Raw genomic sequence first — 22,789 nt, 5'->3', positions numbered from 1 at the left:
GTCCTAGTCTTGGTATCTTTGCTGACCTGGCATTTGTGGCCGCTGCAAAAGAGTTATTGTTTATGTTCCCTACTGGGTTTTGTCTCGCCATGGGCTGTAGTGCGTTTTGCTGTTGTGGCTGCTGCTGCTGTTGCTGCTGTTGTGGGGCTGGCTGTCTCTGTTGCATTTGGGGGTCATAGCAGTATTGATCCTGTTGTCCCCCCCCCCCCTCCCCATTAGAGCTCCACAAGGGCTACCTGGGTGTGGGCAGCCCCACCCCTGTTCATTGTTCATGGGCTGTTGTTGTTGCTGTTGAAATACCCTGATGGTCGCATTCTACAATCTCGTGAATAATGTCCCCATCTTCCACAATTCCAACATGACCCCTGTTGTCCTCCCCTTGGTCCTTGCCCACCATACCCTCTGTTTCCCATTCCTCTGTATCCTCCCCTTTGCCCGCGGTACCCACCTCTTCCTTGGGCCGGCCTGTTCTGCCACTGCGATCCTTGGCATGGCTGTTCCTCTCCGTTCCACTGTCCTTGGTCCTCTCCAACCCACTGCGCTGCTATCCCAACGGGCCTGCCTCCCGCGTTTTCCTCTCCTTCGTTTCCTCTGTCTGCTGTTGCACTGGCAGTAATGGCGGCGACCTTCACTAATTTCGTCTGTACTAATTTTGCTTCGTCAGCCAGCCTCTTTTGCGTGACCTCCTTTTCCTTCTCTTTGATCCTCCTCCAGTGGTGTACAATTATGCTCTGTATTTCAGGCCACCCTTTGGCTTCGATCCCAGCTATTTTGTCCAAGGCCTTCTGCACCTCTTTCGGCAACCCCTTTTTAATGATAAAATAGAATAAAGCTGTTGATTGATTCCATGCCGTACCAGTTTTGCTTCTCCATAAGTCTTGCACTTGCAAAATGAATTGCGCAGGATCCTCGTTCTCCTCCATCGTGCACTGGATCACTGCATGTAAATCTGGAACGTCTGGAAATGCACGCCGTAATGCATCCCACACTTGTGCTCGAACATTGTTGAATGGTGATCCATCGTGTCGGTCACAGCTCATTGTTACTCCCGGGAACCCTGCCCTTTCCCAGATTGTGTCTACTTGGTCCCGATTGCTGAAACTAATAGACTTTTTACATCACCTATAGCTAACGGCACACCTGCCGTGTTCTTCTCAAATACATGTATCCACTTACCTGCCCCTCCCGTCAGCGGGGGGAGGAGTTTCAACAAGTTGGTTTTGTCCATTTGGGCCCATGAAATATAGTTTGGCCTACCTGCTCCTTTATGTATCAGTGGCATTTGTAGTTTGTTTCTTTCCCGTTCTGCTCGTCTTCCCTTTTTTGTTTTACTTACTAGTATGTTTCCTATCCTCCCTGTTCGTTGTCTTAATCTACCTTGCCATAATGGTGGTGATAATGTGTCTGGGTAACGGCGGTTTGGCAGTGGGGAACCCTCTGCGGCAGCTGCTTCTTCGTATTCATCTAAATCGTCCCATATTTCTTCTATTTCTGACTCTAGCTCATTATTATCCTCCCAGTTTTCCTTTGGTTCACTTCATTGTCTTTCACCCTGATCTCCACTTTGACTCTCCGGTGTATCTGGGCATATAATCCTCACTGGCTTGTTATTCAATTGGAACAGGAACTGTCCTGACTGCCACTCTTGTTCTTGCCTCTGCTGCGATGACGTCCCTTGCGATACTATAGACTGCCCTGATACCGAGGCTCCTGGGGTTGCATTGCTTGCTGCCCCGATCGGAGGTGTGAGATCTGCCAGTGACAGCGGGGTACCCCCCCCCCCCCTGGCAGCATTTGCCCTTTGTCACATAAAGCTCTTAACCGTGTTATTTCCATTTGTGCGTGTGCTAGCTGACGGTTAAAATCACCTGTTAAACGTACTATATCCACAGGAGGCGCACTCGTGGGGCCATACAGGCCTCCTTTGTCATATGGTGGAGGTTCGGGGGCTGTTGCCCCACCTTGGGCAGTGGCGGTGGGTGGTATATACAGGGGTTCACTAAACCCTACCGCTGGCCTAGTCATTAAGGGATAGATTTTTGTTACTTTGTTTTCGGTTGTAGTTGTTGAGCATTCCCCTTTTGGTGTCCCGCCTACTACTTCAGGGTTTTTCTGCTTTTCTGTCATTCGGCTTGTACCTACCTCTGCCGTGGGGGTAACTTCCTCAAACATTCGCCATAAATCTAACACTTCTCTCCGGTTCTGTAACTGTTTCCCTTTGTATCACGCTAGCAAATGTGTTGCTACTAGGTCCAACTCTCTTTTGTCAAATAATCCTCCTTCTGGCCAAATTGGTGTGACCCCGCCTCCCTTTATCTCAGTGATCCACTGATCGTGATACTTCTGTATCCTGTCGCTATAAAGTGGAAGGTGCTGGCAAATATGTGCTAGTGGTGTTACTCCCCCCATGGCAATGTTTCTTTTCCTTTCTTGTGTATTCTAGTACCTTTTGAATCTCTTCCCACCTTTAACTTGGTATGTCAGTTACAATATATGGAAATAATACGTTACTTATCAATGCTCACAATTACCATATGTCACATTAGCTTCCTGAGAGGTGTTACCTGATCACCCCTCACAGTTTATTTTTTCTGCTTTACCTTTATATCAATCACAAATTACTTGTTGAACACGCTAAAGTATTTTAATACAAGACATATACATAAAAGCAGACCGACAAACACATAATCATGCAACATACACATGCACTGCCTGCGCGCGTTTGTTCTTTCCCTATTCCCGTTACTGTCCCTGTTTTTTACTTCTTCCCTATACTACCTACTATTTCGCATTCACTCCCCACCTCTTTCACCTTTATTATGTCTCAGGATTTCTTACTTCCACGGAAAAAGAATATTCTAAAAACTACTCCGAGCCTACACGAGACCCCTACTATTTTTCTCTTTATCTCTATTCTGCACTTGGTCGGGACAAATGCTACGCGGCGCCGCCTTCTACCCCCTACGGGCTAGACTACCACTTCTCCTCTTCTCACTTCTTACAACACCTAATGGCCATATAAAGGATAGATCAGAAAAGCCTCACCGTCACTCACGCAGACCCTATTCTTAGCCACCTTCCCTTTGTTGCTAATTCCCTTCTTCCCGTATTTCCCCTTACCTGCCTTTGGGTTCTTTGCAACCGGGACTCCACGTGTTCAGTCAGGTACTCCGAGGGTCGCCGCTCACGGCTGGATCTCGCTCAGGTCCGTCCCCCAACCAAGCCGTGGCCTGCCTTGGCGAGCAGCTTTTTCGATCGGGTATTCGTCAACCGGGAACCCTTGACCCTTTCTTCTTGGTGTGCACAGTCTGGTCAACCGCGGAGGCGATGGTTCTGCTGGGGGGCGCCCTGGATCTCGCTGCCGGGCAGCGCAGGCCTCAAGGCACCTCTCTAAATCACGTTGCGGGGGTCACCAAAAATGTAGGTGCCTTTCCCCGGCTTACTATGTGTGAGAGAAAAAATAAAATGGCAGACACAACCCCTTGTCGGGGGAAAGAGGCACTGAGACCCGGCTGCAAGAGTTCAAAGGATGGTTTATTTCTCCAGCTAGGAAACAACCCAAAAAACTCTCCCAAATCTCATTACATCATACTTGTATTTATATTAGTTAAAGTAACTCTAACAAAAAATGCTAAATGGACGCGATTGGCCAGACGGTGTGGTGCTGTAGGTGTGGGTAGCATCTCTTCCTCCTGGTTGGCTGAGTAGCTGACGGACGTCAAACATCTTGTGCTCCATGCAGGTCAGGGTCCGTTCACTGTGGTCACTACCTAAGCTAATATGTTACACACTAAATAACAAATTATTTAAAACATTTTATGCTACTTGTCACATTTCTGCATAAGTCACACACAATGATTGTCAGTACAATTGGGTCATTCGTGGCTTTAATTGAAGGCCTTGACCTTATGTGCATGTAGAAGAATCAGGCTGTGTTTCACATCTTTTTTCTAGGTTTCAGACTCATTAGTGCAAGTAAAAACATATATAGTAGTACAAATGCTTAAAGTTAGTAAGGAGTGCATTGGGTGGATTACGCAGCACAGGCGAGGGACTGGCACTTGAAAGAAATACCTTACAGGGGGTGGAGGGTCAGGATGGCAATAAATTGTTCTAACGGGGGTGGGTGGCTTGCATGTTTATGAGGACGAATTGAGCAGAAAGTGCTTAGCTCATCCTGGTTCACATGCCGGTTCTCAGATGAACAGTGATCTCAGAGGAAGAAAACTGTAGCATATTGATTGTTGCAACTTTCTCCAGCTTCAGCATGAGAATGGAAGCGCAGAGCTTTCCTTCGCAGGGGGAGTGCAAGGGTGGGGGCCAGCCAGCTGCCTGCGTGCCTTGTGTGTGTGTGTGTCTCTGTCCTTGGCTGCTGCGGTGGAAGGGGAGCTGAGCATTGCTGTACTTTCGCAGTGAGGCCTGTTTACCCAAGATGGAGTCGAAAGGGGGCACAAAAGATGGATGCCCCGTGTCTTGCTCAGTAGTCCCATCTATGTAGCAGTCAACCGTGGTTAACTTTACATAAGGGCAAGGGGCAATCCCACTACCAGAGGCACGTGGTCCAAGCCTTGTACTGAGGAGCGTACGATGCGAGGGGGCCTGAGGACCCCTCGCTCCCATACACAACCTATTGTTCAACCTTAAGAAAATAAGCAACAGTGATCATATGGCTTCTAAGATGTATAATCTCTTAAATCGGTTCTCTTAAGTGAACATGAAGATCTTAGCATCCTGGTCAGTGATTCTGAAGGATGAAATGACTGAAGGAAGATGGATAGATCTTTGCAGTAACATAAAAAAGATGTCCCTGAAAATGGGGGAAAGGGCTTGTCGGGTAAAGATCCTCAACCAAGTATTTTGGACACCAGTTTGCCTGTTCAAGCAAGACCTAATTGACTGTTGGAGATGTGGTAATGAATGTCGTACGATGGAACACATGTTCCGGGAGTGCCTTATGGTGAAAGACTTCTGGCACGGTATTGTCGAAGTGATGAACAGTGTAACCCTGTACTATGACTTTGAGACACTGGTTTTAGGGGAAACCACCCTACTGGAGGATTTGAATCAACATCAAATTACTTGGACTTTAAGATGTGCCTCTGTGGTGAAAAAATTTATTTTGCTAAACAGGAAATCGGAAAACGTTCTGAAATGTGACATTTGGTGGGAGGAAATGTATCACATTTGCAATATTGAAAGAGTGGTTGTCTCAATGCAGAAGCAGGATTTGTTGTTTCAAAGGATTTGGGGGACATTTTTGTGTTTGGACCTGGGTTGAGTATGTTTCTCTGGGATTGGCTGGCTGCTAAAATAAGTAAAAATTCTTTTATTTCATATCTGAATGTTATAGTGATGCAAATGTTAGCATTGTGTTACTGCTGATATTTGTATAATATGAAACTATGATGTATATATTCTTTCCGGGATGGTCTGAGATGGGGTGGGTGTTGGGTTGGGTTTTGTTTTTTCATTCTTTTTTCCCTATAGATTTGTTCTTCATGTTGTGGATACATGTTTATAGAGGGGTTTATAAATTCAAAGCTGTTTTGATTTTGGGGTTAGGGGTTATGAAGTATAGTTGCTTATTGATGTCCTTATTTGTTCTTTGTTTTGGAACATTGTTGAATAAATTGGATCCATAACAATGAGTAGTCTGGTTATTTTTACAAATAATTTGCTCACGCTTGCTTTTTGGGGCGAGCAGAAGTATCAACTACAGCTCTGCTCTTCTTCATGGCCTCCCTGCTTCTCATCTTAACCCTCTTTGGTCAGTAAGTAACTCTATTTGACTTATTTTTTTCCCTTCCTCCTTTCATTCTCAAAGTCTTATATTTTCTCACCATTTCCTGTAAATGTTTCCATGGTCTGCTCCCTCTTATCTCTCTCCTCTAATTTCACACTCCGCTCACAATTTCCTCTTACTGATACTAAAGCCCCTAGTGCTGCCTCCTGCTTTAGTTAATTTTCTCTCTAGCACCCAAAACAATCTATTTCGTACTCCTCCTAAAGCTCACTCTCTACTCTTAACATTTCTCATTTTCATCTTTTTGTTTTTCTTTTGCCTTTTGTTATATTTCTTAATGTTGTACAATTGTTTCATCATAGTTAAGCGCTTTAGTGAAAGCGCTAAATACATTCATACATGGTCCCTTGATCTGCTAGACTGTCGTAGTGTCATACTGGAAAGAAACGTACTAAGAGTGGATCAGGCTCCTGTGGGGCAATACAACAGAAAATTGGTTTCATTTTTGTTTTTTAAATTGACAACGGAGGAAGAGCTCAATAGTTGTCTTAACCAAAATGTGCCCCTGTATAGGACTGTGCAGCTCTTGCCATCCCACCAACTCTGGTTTGTTTTTCGCTATCTGGTATACATGGTGAATAGTCTTCCAGGGCTGTGATTGCTACACAGATCATGAGTTAGTTTTTTTTGGCACAAATACTAGGTCAAAGTTTTCTGCCGTTAATGAGTTGTTCAGACGAGAACTAGTGACACCAGGAAGCTTTAGTTTCTCTATAGGATCTGAGGGTAAGGAATTCATTTGTTTTCCATGCCCATTCCTGGCCAAGCAATGGGAGTACCTTGCTGCTTACTCCCTTCTAGTTAGAACTTGGATACACTTCGGTTTTGGCCATTAAAGTGTACGATTGCTGACAAGTTAACATGTGACTCCTTTTTGAGTATGGTTAGATGAAGATGTTATATATAATTTTTAATTTTTTTTAAATTACTTTTTTTAATCCTTTCTTCTTTTTTGATTTTTACTCTTTTTTTTTAGACTGACAATGAGAGAGTATTCGCTCAACACCTTCAGAACAGACTCCTTCCTGGTCATACCTACTCTGTAGTATCTGGTGGAGATCCAGTTAACATTCCTGACCTAACCTGGGAGCAGCTAAAACAGTTTCATGCCACTCACTATCATCCAAGTAATGCAAGGTATGTACCAGTGGGTTAGTTGGTGTGCCTTATTTTTAGTTGTCTACTCACATATTTCACATAATTATCCTCGATATTCCAGTTTGGAGATTGTATCTGATGTAACATGTAGATGCAGAGTCTGTCTAAGCTCTAATATTATGACTTTCTAATGGACTCCCACTCCTTCCTCCCACTGATTCCTCATCTACGATATCGAGCTCCCAGCGCTAGCTGCTCTTCAGAAACGTTCTCCACCGCTAGTTGGCTCCGTGTTGTTTCCACCCCAATGCCTCTACTTGTCCCGCGCTGGGCATGATGTCTGGGCCAGTATATATATATATATATATCTGATGTTTGTTAATCTGCTTAGAATCACATGCTGTGCATAGGTCCGACATCCATTGGTCACTTCAGAGTATTGCATTTTGTTTTTCGTAGTCGAAAAAGGGCACGTTGACAAGGCGTGTCTGTAACACTATCCCTATAGTGACGTGCGTTGTACCCACAATCCCTCACGCGTCGAGGTCCCTCAGATTGTTTTTTTCCGCCCAGCTTCTGGTCGCCTTACGCGGAGCTCCTAGAGAGACATTGCAAATACTTACTACGGACCTCGGTCCTTAATTATACTTATTATATTGTTAAAGATCCCTCCCCTCGACGTTAGCTGTAAAGCTGTTTCTCCGCCGAACTTTTCGACGGAGGGGAAGATACGGAGGAGATCCTTCGGCGCTGCCGAACACGTGGCCTGGCCTCGCCGGCCAACATACAGTAGGGAGAGTGGGGGTTCGAACTTTTATCTTCTCTTTGAGAATGTCTTTCTTTCTCCCCTATCTTTCCCTTGGGGTTGTTATCACCAGTTATTATTGCCTCAGCTATGGAGAGGACACCTTTTTAAGTTTTGCCCACGCTGTAGGGGCAAATACACTTGGAAGGACAAACACAAGCTCTGTAATCGTTGCTTGCCCCTCGATCATAAGGAGGACAGCTGCGCGGCCTGTAAGCTCTTGAAACCAAGAACTCTTAAAGAACGAAAAGTTAAGAGGTGGGCGGACTACGCTATGTCGAAGTCAGTTTCCTCACCCGCCGCCGCTGTTACAGAAAGTGACGAGGAGGGTGATAACTCGACGTCTGTTACGGAAGTCATTAACCCCCAGAAGGAGCGCTCGCGCTCCTCGACGTCCGTCCCCGGCCCCGACGGGCTCCGCTCACGCCCTGCTTATGGGGATGAACACCCCGGCGACAAGGACGCACATAGACCCCATAGGCCTAAGCACACAACCCACGGCTCTTCTTCGTCGAAGACGAAGGATCCATCAGCGCCGAAGGGGACGCAGGGCACTCCGGCATCTACCTCAGACCGTAAAGGTCTCAAGCCCCACCCGCAAACGCAGCCGCGACCAGCGATTGGGCTTTCATCAAACACGGGAGCTACCTCAAAATCATCCGACGTAACGCTCCATAGAGCGGCCGTCGAGGAACAACGCGTAACGCAGGCAACGTCGACACCAGAGCCCTCTACTGACAAACTCGTTGTCGAGAGCCTGGCGAGAATTGTTTCCGAAGACAAACGTAAGCGGACGACAAAACAAACGTCGAATACCGCACAAAAAGCTATGGAAACGCCGAAAAAGCGCAAGAGTAGCCAGGAACTGCCCCCTTCATCTAAGGACACTTCTGAACTACCGGAGGGCTTTTCAGAGGGCGACGGAAACCTTTCTTCGACGTTGTGGGAGCGTTTTAAGCGTTTTGAAGGTGAAGACACTGATTTCCCCCCTCTAGACTATTCAGGGGTCCCCCATGAGACCCTTGAAAGACTCCATTCTTGTATGGAGAAAATTGAAAGGTTTTTGGGAAGCCAAAACCCACCCACACCCAAAAGACCAAGAGAATGGTCCCAGGATGACCCTAGGGTCAAGATTCCTAGGCTGTTCCCCCTTCTACAGACGTATATGACCTCACTGAAGAGCAGCAATACCTCCAGGAAGATGAGTGTTTGGGTGGAGAGGAAGAACATGAGGAAGAGGGGTTTGAAGAAGATCCTTACACTAGTGCAGGAGCTTTTGAAGAAGATACAGCTACCTCGCAGCCCTGGCAATCCCCATCAGTGCAGCCTTGGCAATCCCCATCAGTGCACTCAGACCCTGATGTCTTTCACCCTTCTCTTCCCAAGGATTCACCTATTGGAAACACCTCTCCCATAGATGACCAACCTTCACTTAATGCACTATTGCGCAAGGCAGCAGCGCATTTTGAAATACACAGGGGAGACTCTTCCTGACATAGACTTTGTAGAGAAAGTTATTAAAAAGAAAAAGCCCCTGGTAGTCAGTCTATTCCGCTCCTGGCTTCTATAAAGAGAAGAATAACTCCTTCCCTTTCCAATCCTGCCTTAGTCAGAGGGGTCAACCCTCGGATAGAAAAGCTCTTCAGCCCTTCGTCCTCTGACCCTTTGTACATCAGAGGACATTCTATTCCGGACTCCCTCGTAGTTACTAATACAAGAAAAAGAGCGGGGGTACCACTATCCACTAGTGAGGCACCACCTGACAAAGAGGGCAAGAAGCTCTATGCACTTGGGAAGAGAATCACGACCTCCGCCGCCTTCTCAACTAGGATTGCAAATAACAATTCCCTACTAGCTAGCTACGCAGATGCACAGTGGAGCAAGCTGCGCAGCGAAGCAGAGGACGCACCAGAACCCCTGCGTTCACGCCTGTTAGCTATAATCTCAGAGGGAACTCTTGTAAACCAGGGCATCGTAAAGAACTCCTTAGATGCCGCAGAGACGGCTGGCCGTTCCCTGGTTCAGGGAATACTTCTCAAACGCCATGTCTGGCTGCGCAATTCGGGATTTAAGCTGGAAACCCAGGCTTCCCTGATAAATAAGCCCATAGAACAAACATCTGTTTGGGAAAGCAGTTGATGAGGCCCTAGAACATGCGAAGAAAGAGTTTGATACCATCAAGACTCTTGACCAAATTTCTAGGCCCCCTAACAGACGCAGCTATGGCAATAGACGCTCCTTTCGTGGCCAACGCCAGCAGCAAAACCAACAGCAATTTTACTCTGCTACCAACTGGCCCTCTAACCAGGGTAACAACACCCAGTTCAATCAAAGAGGCCAACGCCGTGGCAAAGGAAGAGGTCGCGGCTCCAGCCCCAAAGGTTCCATGCCCAATACCAACAAATGACCCGAAGATTCGGGTCCCCTCCCATGCATCACCGGTCGGGGGCCGGCTAACATCGTTCCTTTCAGCATGGGAGGGAATATCGTCGGACCGCTGGGTATTATCCACCATAGCCCACGGATACTGCATCGAATTCAACGGTTCCCCGAAGTACAGGCCCCCACGGAACCGACGCATGACACCGGAACACCTCACCATTCTTCTTCAAGAAGTAGAAGAGCTACTGAAAAAAGAGGCTATAGAGGCTGTTCCCCTATCTCAGGTAACAGAAGGTATTTATTCAGTGTACTTCCTTGTACCCAAAAAGGACTTAACCATGCGTCCTGTATTAGATCTGCGCCCAGCGAACAAGTTTGTCAAACCCCAAAAGTTTCGTATGGTGACCTTGCAGGAAGTAATCCCACTGTTATCACAAGGGGATTACATGACAACACTAGACATGAAAGATGCATACTTTCATATTTTAATGTTGCCAGCGCACAGAAAATACCTCAGGTTCATGATAGAGAACAAACACTACCAGTTCAGAGTACTACCCTTCGGGATAGCATCTGCACCAAGGGTATTCACGAAAGTACTGGCAGTGGCAGCGGCCCACCTGCGCAGGTTATCCATCCCGGTATACCCTTACCTCGACGACTGGCTCATAACAGGGGATTCTTACGAAACATGCTTCTCCAATACCCAAATGACCGTAGACCTTTTGTCCCAACTGGGCTTCTCCATCATTGAAAAGAAGTCCAGCTTAGACCCCAGCCAAATCAAACAATTCCTAGGGGCTCTAATTCGAACAAAGGACGGCCTCGTCTTCCCCTCCAACGAGAGGGTCCAAAACATGCTGTTTCAGATCCCCCATTATGTGGCAGGTCGAGAGGTGACGGTACGCAAAGCAATGCGCTTGCTAGGGATGATGGCATCATGTATTTATTTGGTACCTCACGCGCGCCTGCGCCCAATGCAAGAGTGGCTCTACAGCCAGTGGTGTCAGGCCAGCGGACAATGGGACGATCTAGTGGTGGTCTCGCAGGCCTTGGTTCTCTCGCTACGATGGTGGACAAAAGAAAACCTGTTATTAGGGAAAAATTTTGCCACACCCGCAGTGGAAGCCACTCTAACCACAGACGCATCCCTTACAGGATGGGGGGGCTCACCTATCCCATCAGACTGCTCACGGAGCGTGGACTCCGAGCTTAGCATCCAAGCATATAAACCTGCTGGAACTACTAGCGGTGTTCAAAGCACTGAAAGCCTTTCAGGAACACCTACAAGGAAAGACGGTGATGGTCCTCACAGACAGCACCACAGCCATGTACTACCTCAACAAGCAAGGGGGCACTCACTCTCCAGGACTGTCCAAGCTGTCCCAGAATATATGGAAGTGGGCTCTCAAACACAACATGTTCCTACTATCACAACATGTACCAGGGGAACTCAATCTGCTAGCAGACAAACTTAGCAGAGACTTCCCCCTGCCCGAAGAGTACGAATGGCAATTGCACGAAGACATCGTCTTAGACGTCTTCACGCAATGGGGTTTCCCGGAAATAGACCTGTTCGCAACTCTGGAGAACTCACAATGCCAAAGTTACGCCTCCAGGTACCCCCAGAACCAGTCCAAGGGGAACGGTCTGTCGATTCAATGGTCAGGGAAATTTGTTTACGCCTTTCCCCCGACTCCCCTTCTCAACAAAGTGGTGCACAAGATGCACCAGGAGCAGGTTACCATGATACTAGTGGCCCCAATGTGGGCCCGGCAGCCATGGTTCGCTCACTTGATGGAGATGTCCCTAGCTCCCCCAGTCAAACTTCCCTGCCCGTACAACATGCTGTCACAAGACAAGGGCAGGACACTGCATCCATGCCCTCAGACCATGAACTTAGCAGCCTGGCTCCTGAGATCATAGAATTTGGACATTTACAACTCCCGCAGAGATGTATGGACATCCCCAGGGAAGCCAGAAAACCTAATACTCGCCACTGCTATTCTAGCAAGTGGAAAAGATTTGTCATCTGGTGTAGAGGTAAGAGCATCAACCCGGTTGACTGCTCTCCCACTAACATTGTTCTGTACTTGACCCATTTACTGGATTCAGGTCTAGTCTTCAATTCCATGAAAGTCCACCTAGCGGCACTTTCTGCATACACCACTTCCCAACTCAAAGTGTCGTGGTGGAAGATACCAGTTATCAAGGCCTTCATGGAGGGGGTAAAGAGAATACACCCTCCGATAGCTAACCCAGCTCCCGGATGGGACTTAAATGTGGTACTTTCTAGACTCATGGGCCCTCCTTTCGAACCCATGCACAAGGAAACTCTTAAAGACCTCACTCTTAAGACTGCTTTCCTAATAGCTATCACCTCCATTAGGAGAGTAAGTGAACTACAGGCTCTTTCTGTACTAGACCCCTTCGTAACAGTTCACAAGGATAAGGTGGTTCTACGCACACACCCAAGGTTTGCACCAAAATTCATCTCGAAATTTCATGTAAACCAGTCAATAGAACTACCAACCTTCTTTCAAAACCCTTCCAGCTTGGGAGAAAAAAGTCTGCATACACTAGATGTACGCAGAGCTGTCATGTTCTACATGGAAAGAACCAGACCACTGAGAAAGACTAATCAGTTATTTGTCTCTGTAGCAGCAGGAAGAGAAGGATATGCAGTTTCTACGTCCACTATATCTAGATGGATTGTTCAATGCATCACTCTCTGTTACACTCTTGCTAAGAGAGAACTACCCTTCAAGCCAAGAGCACATTCCACTCGAGGCACTGGGGCTTCCATAGCGTTCATTGCAAATGTTCCCCTTGAGTCCATCTGCAAAGCGGCTACCTGGAGTTCTGTGCACACCTTTACAAAACACTACTGTCTAGATGCACACTCTAGATCTGACTCCCAGGTGGGAGAGGCAGTATTAAGACATCTTTTCTCTACTGTTCCTTCTCATAACCCACCGCCAACTCCGGGTACTGCTCGCTAGTCTATGCACAGCATGTGATTCTAAGCAGATTAACAAACATCAGAAGACAATGCATTACTTACCGTAAAAGCATTTCTGATGGTTGTATCTGCTTAGATTCACATGCGCCCACCCTTCCTCCCTGCTCGGATGGAAGGAACATAGACATCCTTTTCTATATTCTCTCTTTTCTGTACTCGCTCACGTCTAGAAGGCTCCCTCAGGGCAGAAAAATACAAACAGAGGGACCTCGATGAATCTAAGCAGATACAACCATCAGAAATGCTTTTACGGTAAGTAATGCATTGTCATATATATATATATATATATTTCTGATGTTTGTTAATCTGCTTAGAATCACATGCTGTGCATAGGTCCGACATCCAGTGGTCACTGCGGAGTATTGCATTTTGTTTTTCGTAGTCGAAAAGGGGACGTCGACAAGGCGTGTCTGAAACACTATCCCTATAGTGACGTGCGTTGTACCCACAATCCCTCACGCGTCGAGGTCCCTCAGATTGTTTTTTTCCGCCCAGCTTCTGGTCGCCTTCACGCGGAGCTCCTCGAGAGACATTGCAACTCCTCGACCTTTGGTCGTTTTTTCTCTAATATTAATAATCCCTCCCTCGACGCAGTTGTAAGCTGTTCTCCGCCGAAAAGAATCTTCGACGGAGGGTCGAGCGGAAGGAATCCTTCGGCGCTGCCGAACACGTGGCCTGGCCTCGCAGGCCATATACAGTAGGGAGAGTGGGGTCGTGGGACATCTCTGGGTCTTTTCTGAGAATGCCTTTCCCTTTCCCCTTCCTTTCCCTTGGGGTGTTTATCGCGATTTATTGCCTCGGCTATGGAGAGGACACTGTTTAGGTTTTGCCCACTTTGTAAAGGCAAATTCACTTGGAAGGACAAGCACTCACGGTGTAACCGCTGCTTGCCCCTCGATTACAAGGAGGAAAGGTGCGCGGCTTGTCGGCTTCTTAAGCCTAAAACTCTAAAAGACCGAAGGGTTAAAAGGTGGGCGGCCTACGCGATGTCGAAGGCCAAAGGTTCACCCGCCGCTGCTACCACCGACAGTGACGAGGAACGCGATAACACGACCTCCGCTACGGAAGTCGAAACCCCCTCTAAGGAGCGCTTACGCGCTTCGTCGTCTGTCCCCGGCCCCGACGGGCTCGGCTCACGCCCTGCTTATGGGGATGAACACCCCGGCGACACAGACGCACACAAAGATCCACATAAACACACAACCCACGGCTCTTCTTCGACGAAGTCGAAAAGACCTTCGGCGCCCAAGGAGACGCAGGTTCCACCGGAGGCCTCCTCGGACCGTTCGGGTTCGAAGCCCCTCTCGCAACCGCAGCCGCGACCTGCGACTGGGCTTTCGGCAAACAAGGGCGCTGCCACCAAACCATCGGCCGGTGCGCACCAACAGAAAGCGCAGACCGCCGTAGAGCGTTCGATACCCATAGCGCCGAAAACTCAAGCTTCCGCCGCCAAACGAGTTGCCGACAAGCGAGTCGCAGATAGCTTAGCAAGGATCGCTGTAGCCGACGCCCAAAAGCGTACGCCGAAGATTACGTCGAGCGTTACGCATCAGTTAAAGGATACGCCGAAAAAGCCCGAAGGGAAGCAGGGACTACCCCCTTCAGTCAGGGAGTCTCCCGACTCACCTGAAGGTTTTTCGGAGGGCGACGGGACACTTTCCTCGACGCTTTGGGAGAGGTCGAGCCATTTCGAGTTAGATAACCCTATGTTTCCCCCGCCAGACCGCTCTGGGGTACCCCATGAAACAATGGAAAGACTCCACCTCTGTATGGAGAGGATGGAAAGGTTCATGACCACCCAGGCCTCTCAAACTCACAAGAGGACCAGAGAAGGGCCTCAGGAGGACCCCAGGGCCAAAAATCCGAGGCTAGTCGATCCCCAGCAGGACACAGCCTCAGACTTCCAAGATGTATATGACCTCACTGGGGAGGAACAAGACTTCGAGGAGGAAGATGATTTCATGGACAATGAAGAACAGAACCAGGAGGAATGTCTGGAAGACAGAACAGACATTATAGAAGAAGGCTTCGGGGTTAACCCAGAAGAGGGACCTTCACACCCCTGGCAATCACCATCAGTGTATTCCGACACTGATGTCCTAAACCTAACTCCTCCGGACAATTCTCCAGTTAGGAACACGTCTCCAATTGACGATCAGCCCACGTTCAATGCACTGTTGCGCAGAGCAGCAGCGCATTTCGAACTCGACACCGGGGAACTCTCTCCAGAATTAGACTTTGTAGAAAGAGTGATTAAAGAAAAACCCCCGGTCAGCCAGACCATTCCACTCCTCGCTTCAGTGAAGAGAAGGATCATACCTTCGCTGTCCACTCCCGCAATGATCAGAGGGGTCAATCCACGGATTGAAAAACTTTTCACTCCTTCACCCTCAGACCCCCTCTACATCAGGGGACATTCCATTCCGGATTCCCTAGTGGTATCTAATACTAGAAAGAGGGCAGGGGTACCACTTTCCACCAGTGAGGCACCCCCTGACAAGGAGGGCAAGAGGCTATATGCCCTTGCAAAAAGAGTTACTTCCTGGGCTGCCTTCTCAGCAAGAATTGCCAACAACAATTCATTGCTTGCAAGCTACGCAGACGCGCAGTGGGCCAAACTGCGAAAAGACGCCGAGGAAGCACCGGAGCCTTTACGTACGCGCCTACTGTCAACTATTGGCGAAGGAACCCAAGTGAACCAGAGCATTGTTAAAAACTCTCTGGACGCGGCAGAAACAGCAGGACGTTCCTTGGTACAAGGAATACTCCTAAAGCGCCATGTATGGCTGCGCAACTCAGGCTTTAAACCAGAGACACAGGCGTCTTTGATAAATAAACCTGTCGAGGACGCTAACCTCTTCGGAAAAGCGGTAGATGAAGCCCTAGAGATGGCTAAAAAAGAGTTCGACACTATCAAGACTCTTGACCAAATCTCTAAGCCCACTACCAGGCGCGGCTATGGCAACAAACGCTTTTTTCGTGGCCAACGCCAACACCAACAACAAAATCAACATCAGCAATACCCTGCCACCAATTACCAAACCAATAGTGGGCAGTACAGCCAAAGAGGCCAACGCCGGGGCAAAGGGAGGGGTCGGGGATCCACCCCCAGAGGCTCCCAAGCCCCCAACAACTCCAAGTGACGCGAAGATTCGCGTCCCCTCCCATGCAACACCGGTCGGGGGCCGGATAACATCCTTTCTTCCTGCATGGGAGGAGATAACGTCAGACCGTTGGGTACTGTCCACCGTAGCCCACGGATACTGTATCGAATTCAACAGTTCCCCATCCTACAGACCCCCGAGGGGACGTCGCATGACACCGGAACATCTTGCCATCCTTCTCCAAGAAGTACAACTACTGCTGGAAAAAGGAGCCATAGAGGTCGTGCCTCTATCTCAGGTAACGGAAGGTATTTATTCAGTGTACTTCCTTGTACCCAAAAAGGATCTAACCATGCGCCCTGTATTAGATCTGCGCCCAGCGAACAAGTTTATCAAACCCCAAAAGTTTCGTATGGTAACCTTACAGGAAGTAATCCCACTGCTTTCTCAGGGAGATTACATGACAACATTGGACATGAAAGATGCATACTTTCATATTTTAATGTTGCCAGCGCACAGAAAATACCTCAGGTTCATGATAGAGGGCAAACACTACCAGTTCAAAGTGCTACCCTTCGGCATAGCATCAGCACCAAGGGTATTCACGAAGGTGCTGGCAGTGGCAGCGGCCCACCTGCGCAGGTTGTCCATCCCAGTCTACCCTTACCTCGACGACTGGCTCATAACAGGGGATTCTTACGAAACATGCTTCTCCAATACCCAAAAGACAGTAGACCTTTTGTTCCAGTTGGGCTTCTCCATCAACGAAAAGAAGTCCAATTTAGACCCCAGTCAAATCAAGCAATTCCTAGGGGCTCTAATTCAAACAAAGGACGGCCTCGTCTTCCCCTCCAAAGAGAGGGTCCAAAACATGCTGTTTCAAAACCCTCAATATGTAACCGGTCGAGAGGTGACGGTACGCAAGGCAATGCGCTTGCTAGGAATGATGGCGTTGTGTATTTATTTGGTACCTCACGCGCGCCTGCGCATGCGCCCAATGCAAGAGTGGCTCAACAGCCAGTGGTGTCAGGCCAGCGGACTATGGGAGGATCTAGTTGTGGTCTCGCAGGCCTTAGTTCTCTCGCTACGGTGGTGGACAAAGGAAAACATGGAAAAAGGGAAACCCTTTGCCACACCCGTGGCGGAAGCCACTCTAACCACAGACGCATCCCTCACAGGATGGGGGGCGCACCTATCCCATCAGACTGCTCACGGAGTGTGGACTCCGAACGTAGCATCCAAACACATAAATCTACTGGAGCTACTAGCTGTGTTCAAGGCGCTAAGAGCCTTCCAGGAACACCTACAAGGCAAAACAGTAATGGTCCTTACAGACAGCACCACAGCCATGTACTACATCAACAAGCAAGGGGGCACCCACTCTCCAGGCCTGTCCAAGCTGGCCCAGAATATATGGAAGTGGGCTCTCAAACAGGACATGTTCCTACTATCACTACATGTACCCGGGGAACTCAATCTGCTAGCAGACAGTCTCAGCAGAGATTTCCCCCTGCCCAAAGAGTACGAATGGCGCCTGCACGAAGACATCGTCTTCGACGTCTTCACACAATGGGGATTCCCAGATATAGACCTGTTCGCAACCCTGGAAAACTCACAATGCCTAAGTTACGCCTCCAGGTACCCCCAGAACCAATCCAAGGGGAACGGTCTGTCGATGCAATGGTCAGGGAAATTTGTTTACGCTTTTCCCCCGACTCCCCTTCTCAACAAAGTGGTGCACAAGATGCACCAGGAACAAGTGACCATGATACTAGTGGCCCCAATGTGGGCACGACAACCATGGTTCGCTCACTTGATGGAGATGTCTCTATCCCCCCCAGTAAAACTCCCCTGCCCGTACAACATGCTGTCTCAGGACAAAGGCAGGACTCTGCATCCATGCCCCCAGAACATGAACTTAGCAGCTTGGCTCCTGAGATCATAGAGTTCGGACATCTACAACTCCCGCAAAGATGCATGGACATCCTCAGGGAAGCCCGAAAGCCGAACACTCGCCACTGCTATTCTAGCAAGTGGAAAAGATTTGTCATCTGGTGCAGGAGTAAAAGCATCAACCCTATTGACTGCTCTCCCACACATGTGGTCCTATACCTGACCCACCTATTGGATTCAGGTCTAGTGTTTAACTCCATTAAAGTCCACCTAGCTGCACTTTCTGCATACACCACTTCCCAACTCAGTGTCGTGGTGGAGGATCCCTGTTATAAAGGCCTTCATGGAGGGAGTAAAGAGAATACACCCCCCGATAGCTGACCCAGCTCCCGGATGGGACCTTAATGTGGTACTTACCAGACTCATGGGCTCTCCATTCGAACCCATGCACAAAGCATCTCTTAAACACCTCACGCTTAAGACTGCTTTTTTAATAGCTATCACCTCCATCAGGAGAGTAAGTGAACTTCAGGCTCTTTCTATTCTAGACCCCTTCGTTACAGTTCACAAAGATAAAGTGGTTCTACGCACTCACCCTAGGTTTGCTCCGAAATTTATTTCTAAATTCCACGTAAACCAATCTATAGAACTACCAACGTTCTTTCAAAATCCTTCCAATTTGGGAGAAAGGACTCTGCACACACTAGATGTACGCAGAGCGGTCATGTTCTACATGGAAAGAACCAGACCACTGAGAAAGACTAATCAGTTCTTCGTCTCGGTGGCAGCAGGAAGAGAAGGAGATGCAGTTTCAAAATCCACTATTTCTAGATGGATTGTTCAATGCATCACTCTCTGCTATACTCTTGCTAAGAGAGAACTGCCCTTTAGGCCAAGAGCACACTCTACTCGAGGCACGGGGGCATCCATAGCATTCATTGCAAATGTTCCCCTTGAGTCCATCTGCAAAGCGGCTACCTGGAGTTCTGTGCACACCTTTACAAAACACTACTGTCTAGATACACACTCTAGATCTGACTCCCAGGTGGGACAGGCAGTATTACGACACCTTTTCTCTACTGTTCCTTCTCATAACCCACCGCCAACTCCGGGTACTGCTCGCTAGTCTATGCACAGCATGTGATTCTAAGCAGATTAACAAACATCAGAAGAGAATGCATTACTTACCGTAAAAGCATTTCTGATGATTGTATCTGCTTAGATTCACATGCGCCCGCCCTTCCTCCCCGCTCGGATGGAAGGAACATAGACTTCCTTTATATATCTCTCTCTCTCTTTTCTGTACTCACTCACGTCTAGAAGGCTCCCTCAGGGCAGAAAAATACAAACAGAGGGACCTCGACGCGTGAGGGATTGTGGGTACAACGCACGTCACTATAGGGATAGTGTTTCAGACACGCCTTGTCGACGTCCCCTTTTCGACTACGAAAAACAAAATGCAATACTCCGCAGTGACCACTGGATGTCGGACCTATGCACAGCATGTGAATCTAAGCAGATACAATCATCAGAAATGCTTTTACGGTAAGTAATGCATTCTCATATATATATATGTGTATGTGCTGTGACCCCTTGACCTCAGTTTCATTTTTCTGCGTGTGCTTAACTCACTATTAGGAGCACAGATATTTATTTTGTGTGCACAAAAATATTCTTGCTTTGCCTCCCGAATCCGACGAGGCCTTCGGGGTACAAACCCTGTACGGATTGCAGATGCCAAGTGTCTTGTGTCTGTGTCGGACCCACAGTGCATATGACTTTACTGCCTTGGAGAAAGCCACGATGCGCAGGACTCCACATTGTGCAAATCGATGCACCTGAAGGTGCTCTGAGAACACAGAGAACAACTGTTCACCATTCTCCACAAGGGGGACGGGGGGCAGAGTCAAGTAGACCTGCACATGGTCGCTGCGTGTGGAGAGCGGCACCCTGGATTGGTCCCTGTGCAGAAGGATAAAAGGAAAAAGAGCAATGCAAGAGGTTACGGCCGCCTGGCGGTTCTTCACTGCCTCGTTCTTCTTCGTCCTCACATATAAAGCGGGTTCCCTAAACTATGGAGGGAAAGTCGCCAAAAGAAAAATCTTTCCTAACCTGGAGTCCCAACACAGGTTCTCAGGGACAAGATGGGTCCTTGTTTTCTACACCTCCAAACCCTGTGGAGGCTAGCCAGCACTTAGCTGTGGAGCTGCCAGAGAGGCAGGTTTTGCTCCAGCAGCAGTTCACCCCCAATGTGCCCTGGGAATGGGTGGGAAGCATAGATTGCCTTTGCCTTGGGCTACCTGCCTTCACCTCACAATTGGAGGACTCTGCAAAGGACTTCTCTCCCAGACTTCTTGAGCTCCTGAAGGTTGAATATGACTTGAGAAAGGAGTGTGACAAATCCTGCTGGGCCATCGGACAGGATTGGACAAAGGCAAGCCTTCTTTAAGGGATCCAATCTGTGTTTATTGGATATTTACAAGACAGTTTCAAAGCGCCACAAGGGAGCAAATAAACAATGAAAATGACAATGAATAAATCGAAACGAATAGTGGACCTACTAGGCCTTGACATTCTAAGCGGGCAAGTGCAGTGAAAAGAAAAAGGAAAAGTATTGGGGTGGGGGTAAGTGCTATTAGGGTCCCCTGGGGAGGAAGGGCCCGCTGGGGAGGCAACAGGTAAGTGCATGGGCAGAGACAACCCAGGCGAACGGGGAGGTTTGCTGCCCAACAGGGAAGTGCAGGGCAGAGGCAACCATCCGACAGTGTGGCCAGTGCAGGGGGGGGGGCAATTGGGTAGAAGGCCAGAACCCTATTGGACTCTTGAGGGAGGAAGAGAGGGGGAGGGAGGGAGGGAGGGAGAATAGGTGAGTGGGAGAGACAAGATCATTGGGATCTGGAAGGAGAGTATTTAGTAAGAGTTGCAGACAGCGTGGGCCCAGACAGCCTTGTGGGTGATGCTTGCAGCAACTGGAAGCCAGTGGAGAGATTTTAGAGCTGGAGAGATGGTCCCAGGGCTTGAGGCCAAGGATAAGGCTTGCAGCCCTTTTTCTGGATTGGTTGAATAGGACAGAGAGAAGAAAGGCCGGTTGAGAAAGAGTCTGTTACAGTAATCTAGACTTCGAGCTTGAGAGCTCTAAAGACATTGAGCTTCTGTGCGAAGGTGAGGAAAGGGAGAATGCCTCTAAGGGGGGGAAGGGTGGGAGGAGGAGGAGGAGGAGGACGAGGAAAACTGCAAGGTTTCTTTCTGGCCTAAGGGGAGGGAAGTGAGCCCATAGAGGGCGGCCAGAGTGCAGGAGGACAACAGGGAGCAGGAGTCCTGATGGGAAGGATCTCGGTCTTACTGTCATTAAGACAGAGATTATTGGAGGTGCACCAAGATTGAATAGCAGACGGGCAGTCAGGGATGATGGAGGAGGAGGAGGGGAGCTTGAAGAAGAGTTGTCGTCTGCGTAACAATGGAAATGGGAAGAGGAGGCAGAGGTCAGGTGAGCAAGAGGTGAAAGGTAGATGCTGAAAAGCCAAGCCTAGAGGATGGAGCCCTGGGTAACACCACATGTAGAAAGTGGTGGTGGTGGTGGTGGTGGTGGTGGAGGAGGAGGAGGAGAAGGAGCCCAGGAGCACCTGCAAAGGGAGTTTATTAAGGAAGGAGGTCAACCAATCCAGTGCCTGGTCGGAGCTGCTTTATGAGGATTGAGTGGTTGGCTGTATACAAGGTGGAATAGAGGTAAAGGAGAATGAGAACAGCAGGAGAGTTGGAGTCAAGATTTGCGAGCAGTTCTTCACAGGTGAGCGGTTTTCGTGCCTCTGGATGCTCGGAATCCAGATTGATGGTCATGTAAACCACCAACGAGCTCAGTGTGTTGGATCAGTCGGTGGGGGGGAGACAGACTTCTCCAGGAGTTTCCCAAGGACGGGTTTAGTAGAGATAGGGTGGTAGCTGGCCGGACATGAGGGGTCGGCTGAAGGCTTTTTAGAATGGGGGTGCACAAGGGAGTGCTTGAGAGAAGGGGAAAAGAGCCAGATGCTTAAGGAGTGGTTGCAGAAGTCTGCAAGAGTCGGAGCAAGGGAGGAGATGCTGTCCTTAATGGTTCTGGAAGAGCAGGGAGACACGTGTTTGGGTGAGACCTTCATAGAGTGGACAACTCTAATGATTGCATCCCTTTTCATAGGTGAGGAGAGAGTGGGTGGGGGCGGAAGAGAGGCCAAGGGAGGCAGGTGGAAAGAGATAGGAATGATCTAAAGGTAAAATTGCACCTTCAGAGAAAAAGACCAAAAAATATCTTTTTTTTTTAAATTATTGTATTTGGTTTATTTAAACCTTTACAGAACAGTGAGTATACAGAAATCATAAAAACAAACTTTTGAGTCAATATAACAATTTACAACTAATTGATCAAATCTTCATCAAATACATTCCAAGATTACAAAATTAAAATCATATATCACATATCCTTATTTAAAACCAAATTCTCCTTGGTAACCATGATCAGCAGTAGACAGCCTAGAAACCACTTAAAACCTTTATATTCTGACAATCTATACAACATACATTTCTAAACTTCATTGCCTCTTTTGAACCCGGGATTCGTACTTGCTGGATATTTAATCACATCACCTTGCAGATAATTGTTAAAAAGTCTATCACTTTACACTTCAATGCAATATTGGTCCCATGCAACA

At 48.3% G+C, this 22,789-nt stretch overlaps 1 protein-coding gene across 1 annotated transcript in view; it reads left to right on the top strand.

Annotated features, from left to right (window-relative positions):
• Positions 1 to 22,789, top strand: part of PITRM1 (pitrilysin metallopeptidase 1) — a 1,609,076-nt gene that overhangs the window by 259,014 nt on the left and 1,327,273 nt on the right. The window contains exon 7 of the mRNA XM_069648021.1: positions 6,780 to 6,940. Within this exon, the coding sequence (XP_069504122.1) occupies positions 6,780 to 6,940 (161 nt within the window). The remainder of the gene's footprint in view (positions 1 to 6,779; positions 6,941 to 22,789) is intronic.

Source organism: Ambystoma mexicanum, chromosome 2q, assembly GCF_040938575.1.
Source record: "Ambystoma mexicanum isolate Mex_15411 chromosome 2q, UKY_AmexF1_1, whole genome shotgun sequence".
Lineage (NCBI taxonomy): Eukaryota > Metazoa > Chordata > Amphibia > Caudata > Ambystomatidae > Ambystoma > Ambystoma mexicanum.
The sequence above is the reverse complement of the archived record's forward strand: the minus strand, read 5'-3'. Positions and strand labels throughout refer to the sequence as shown.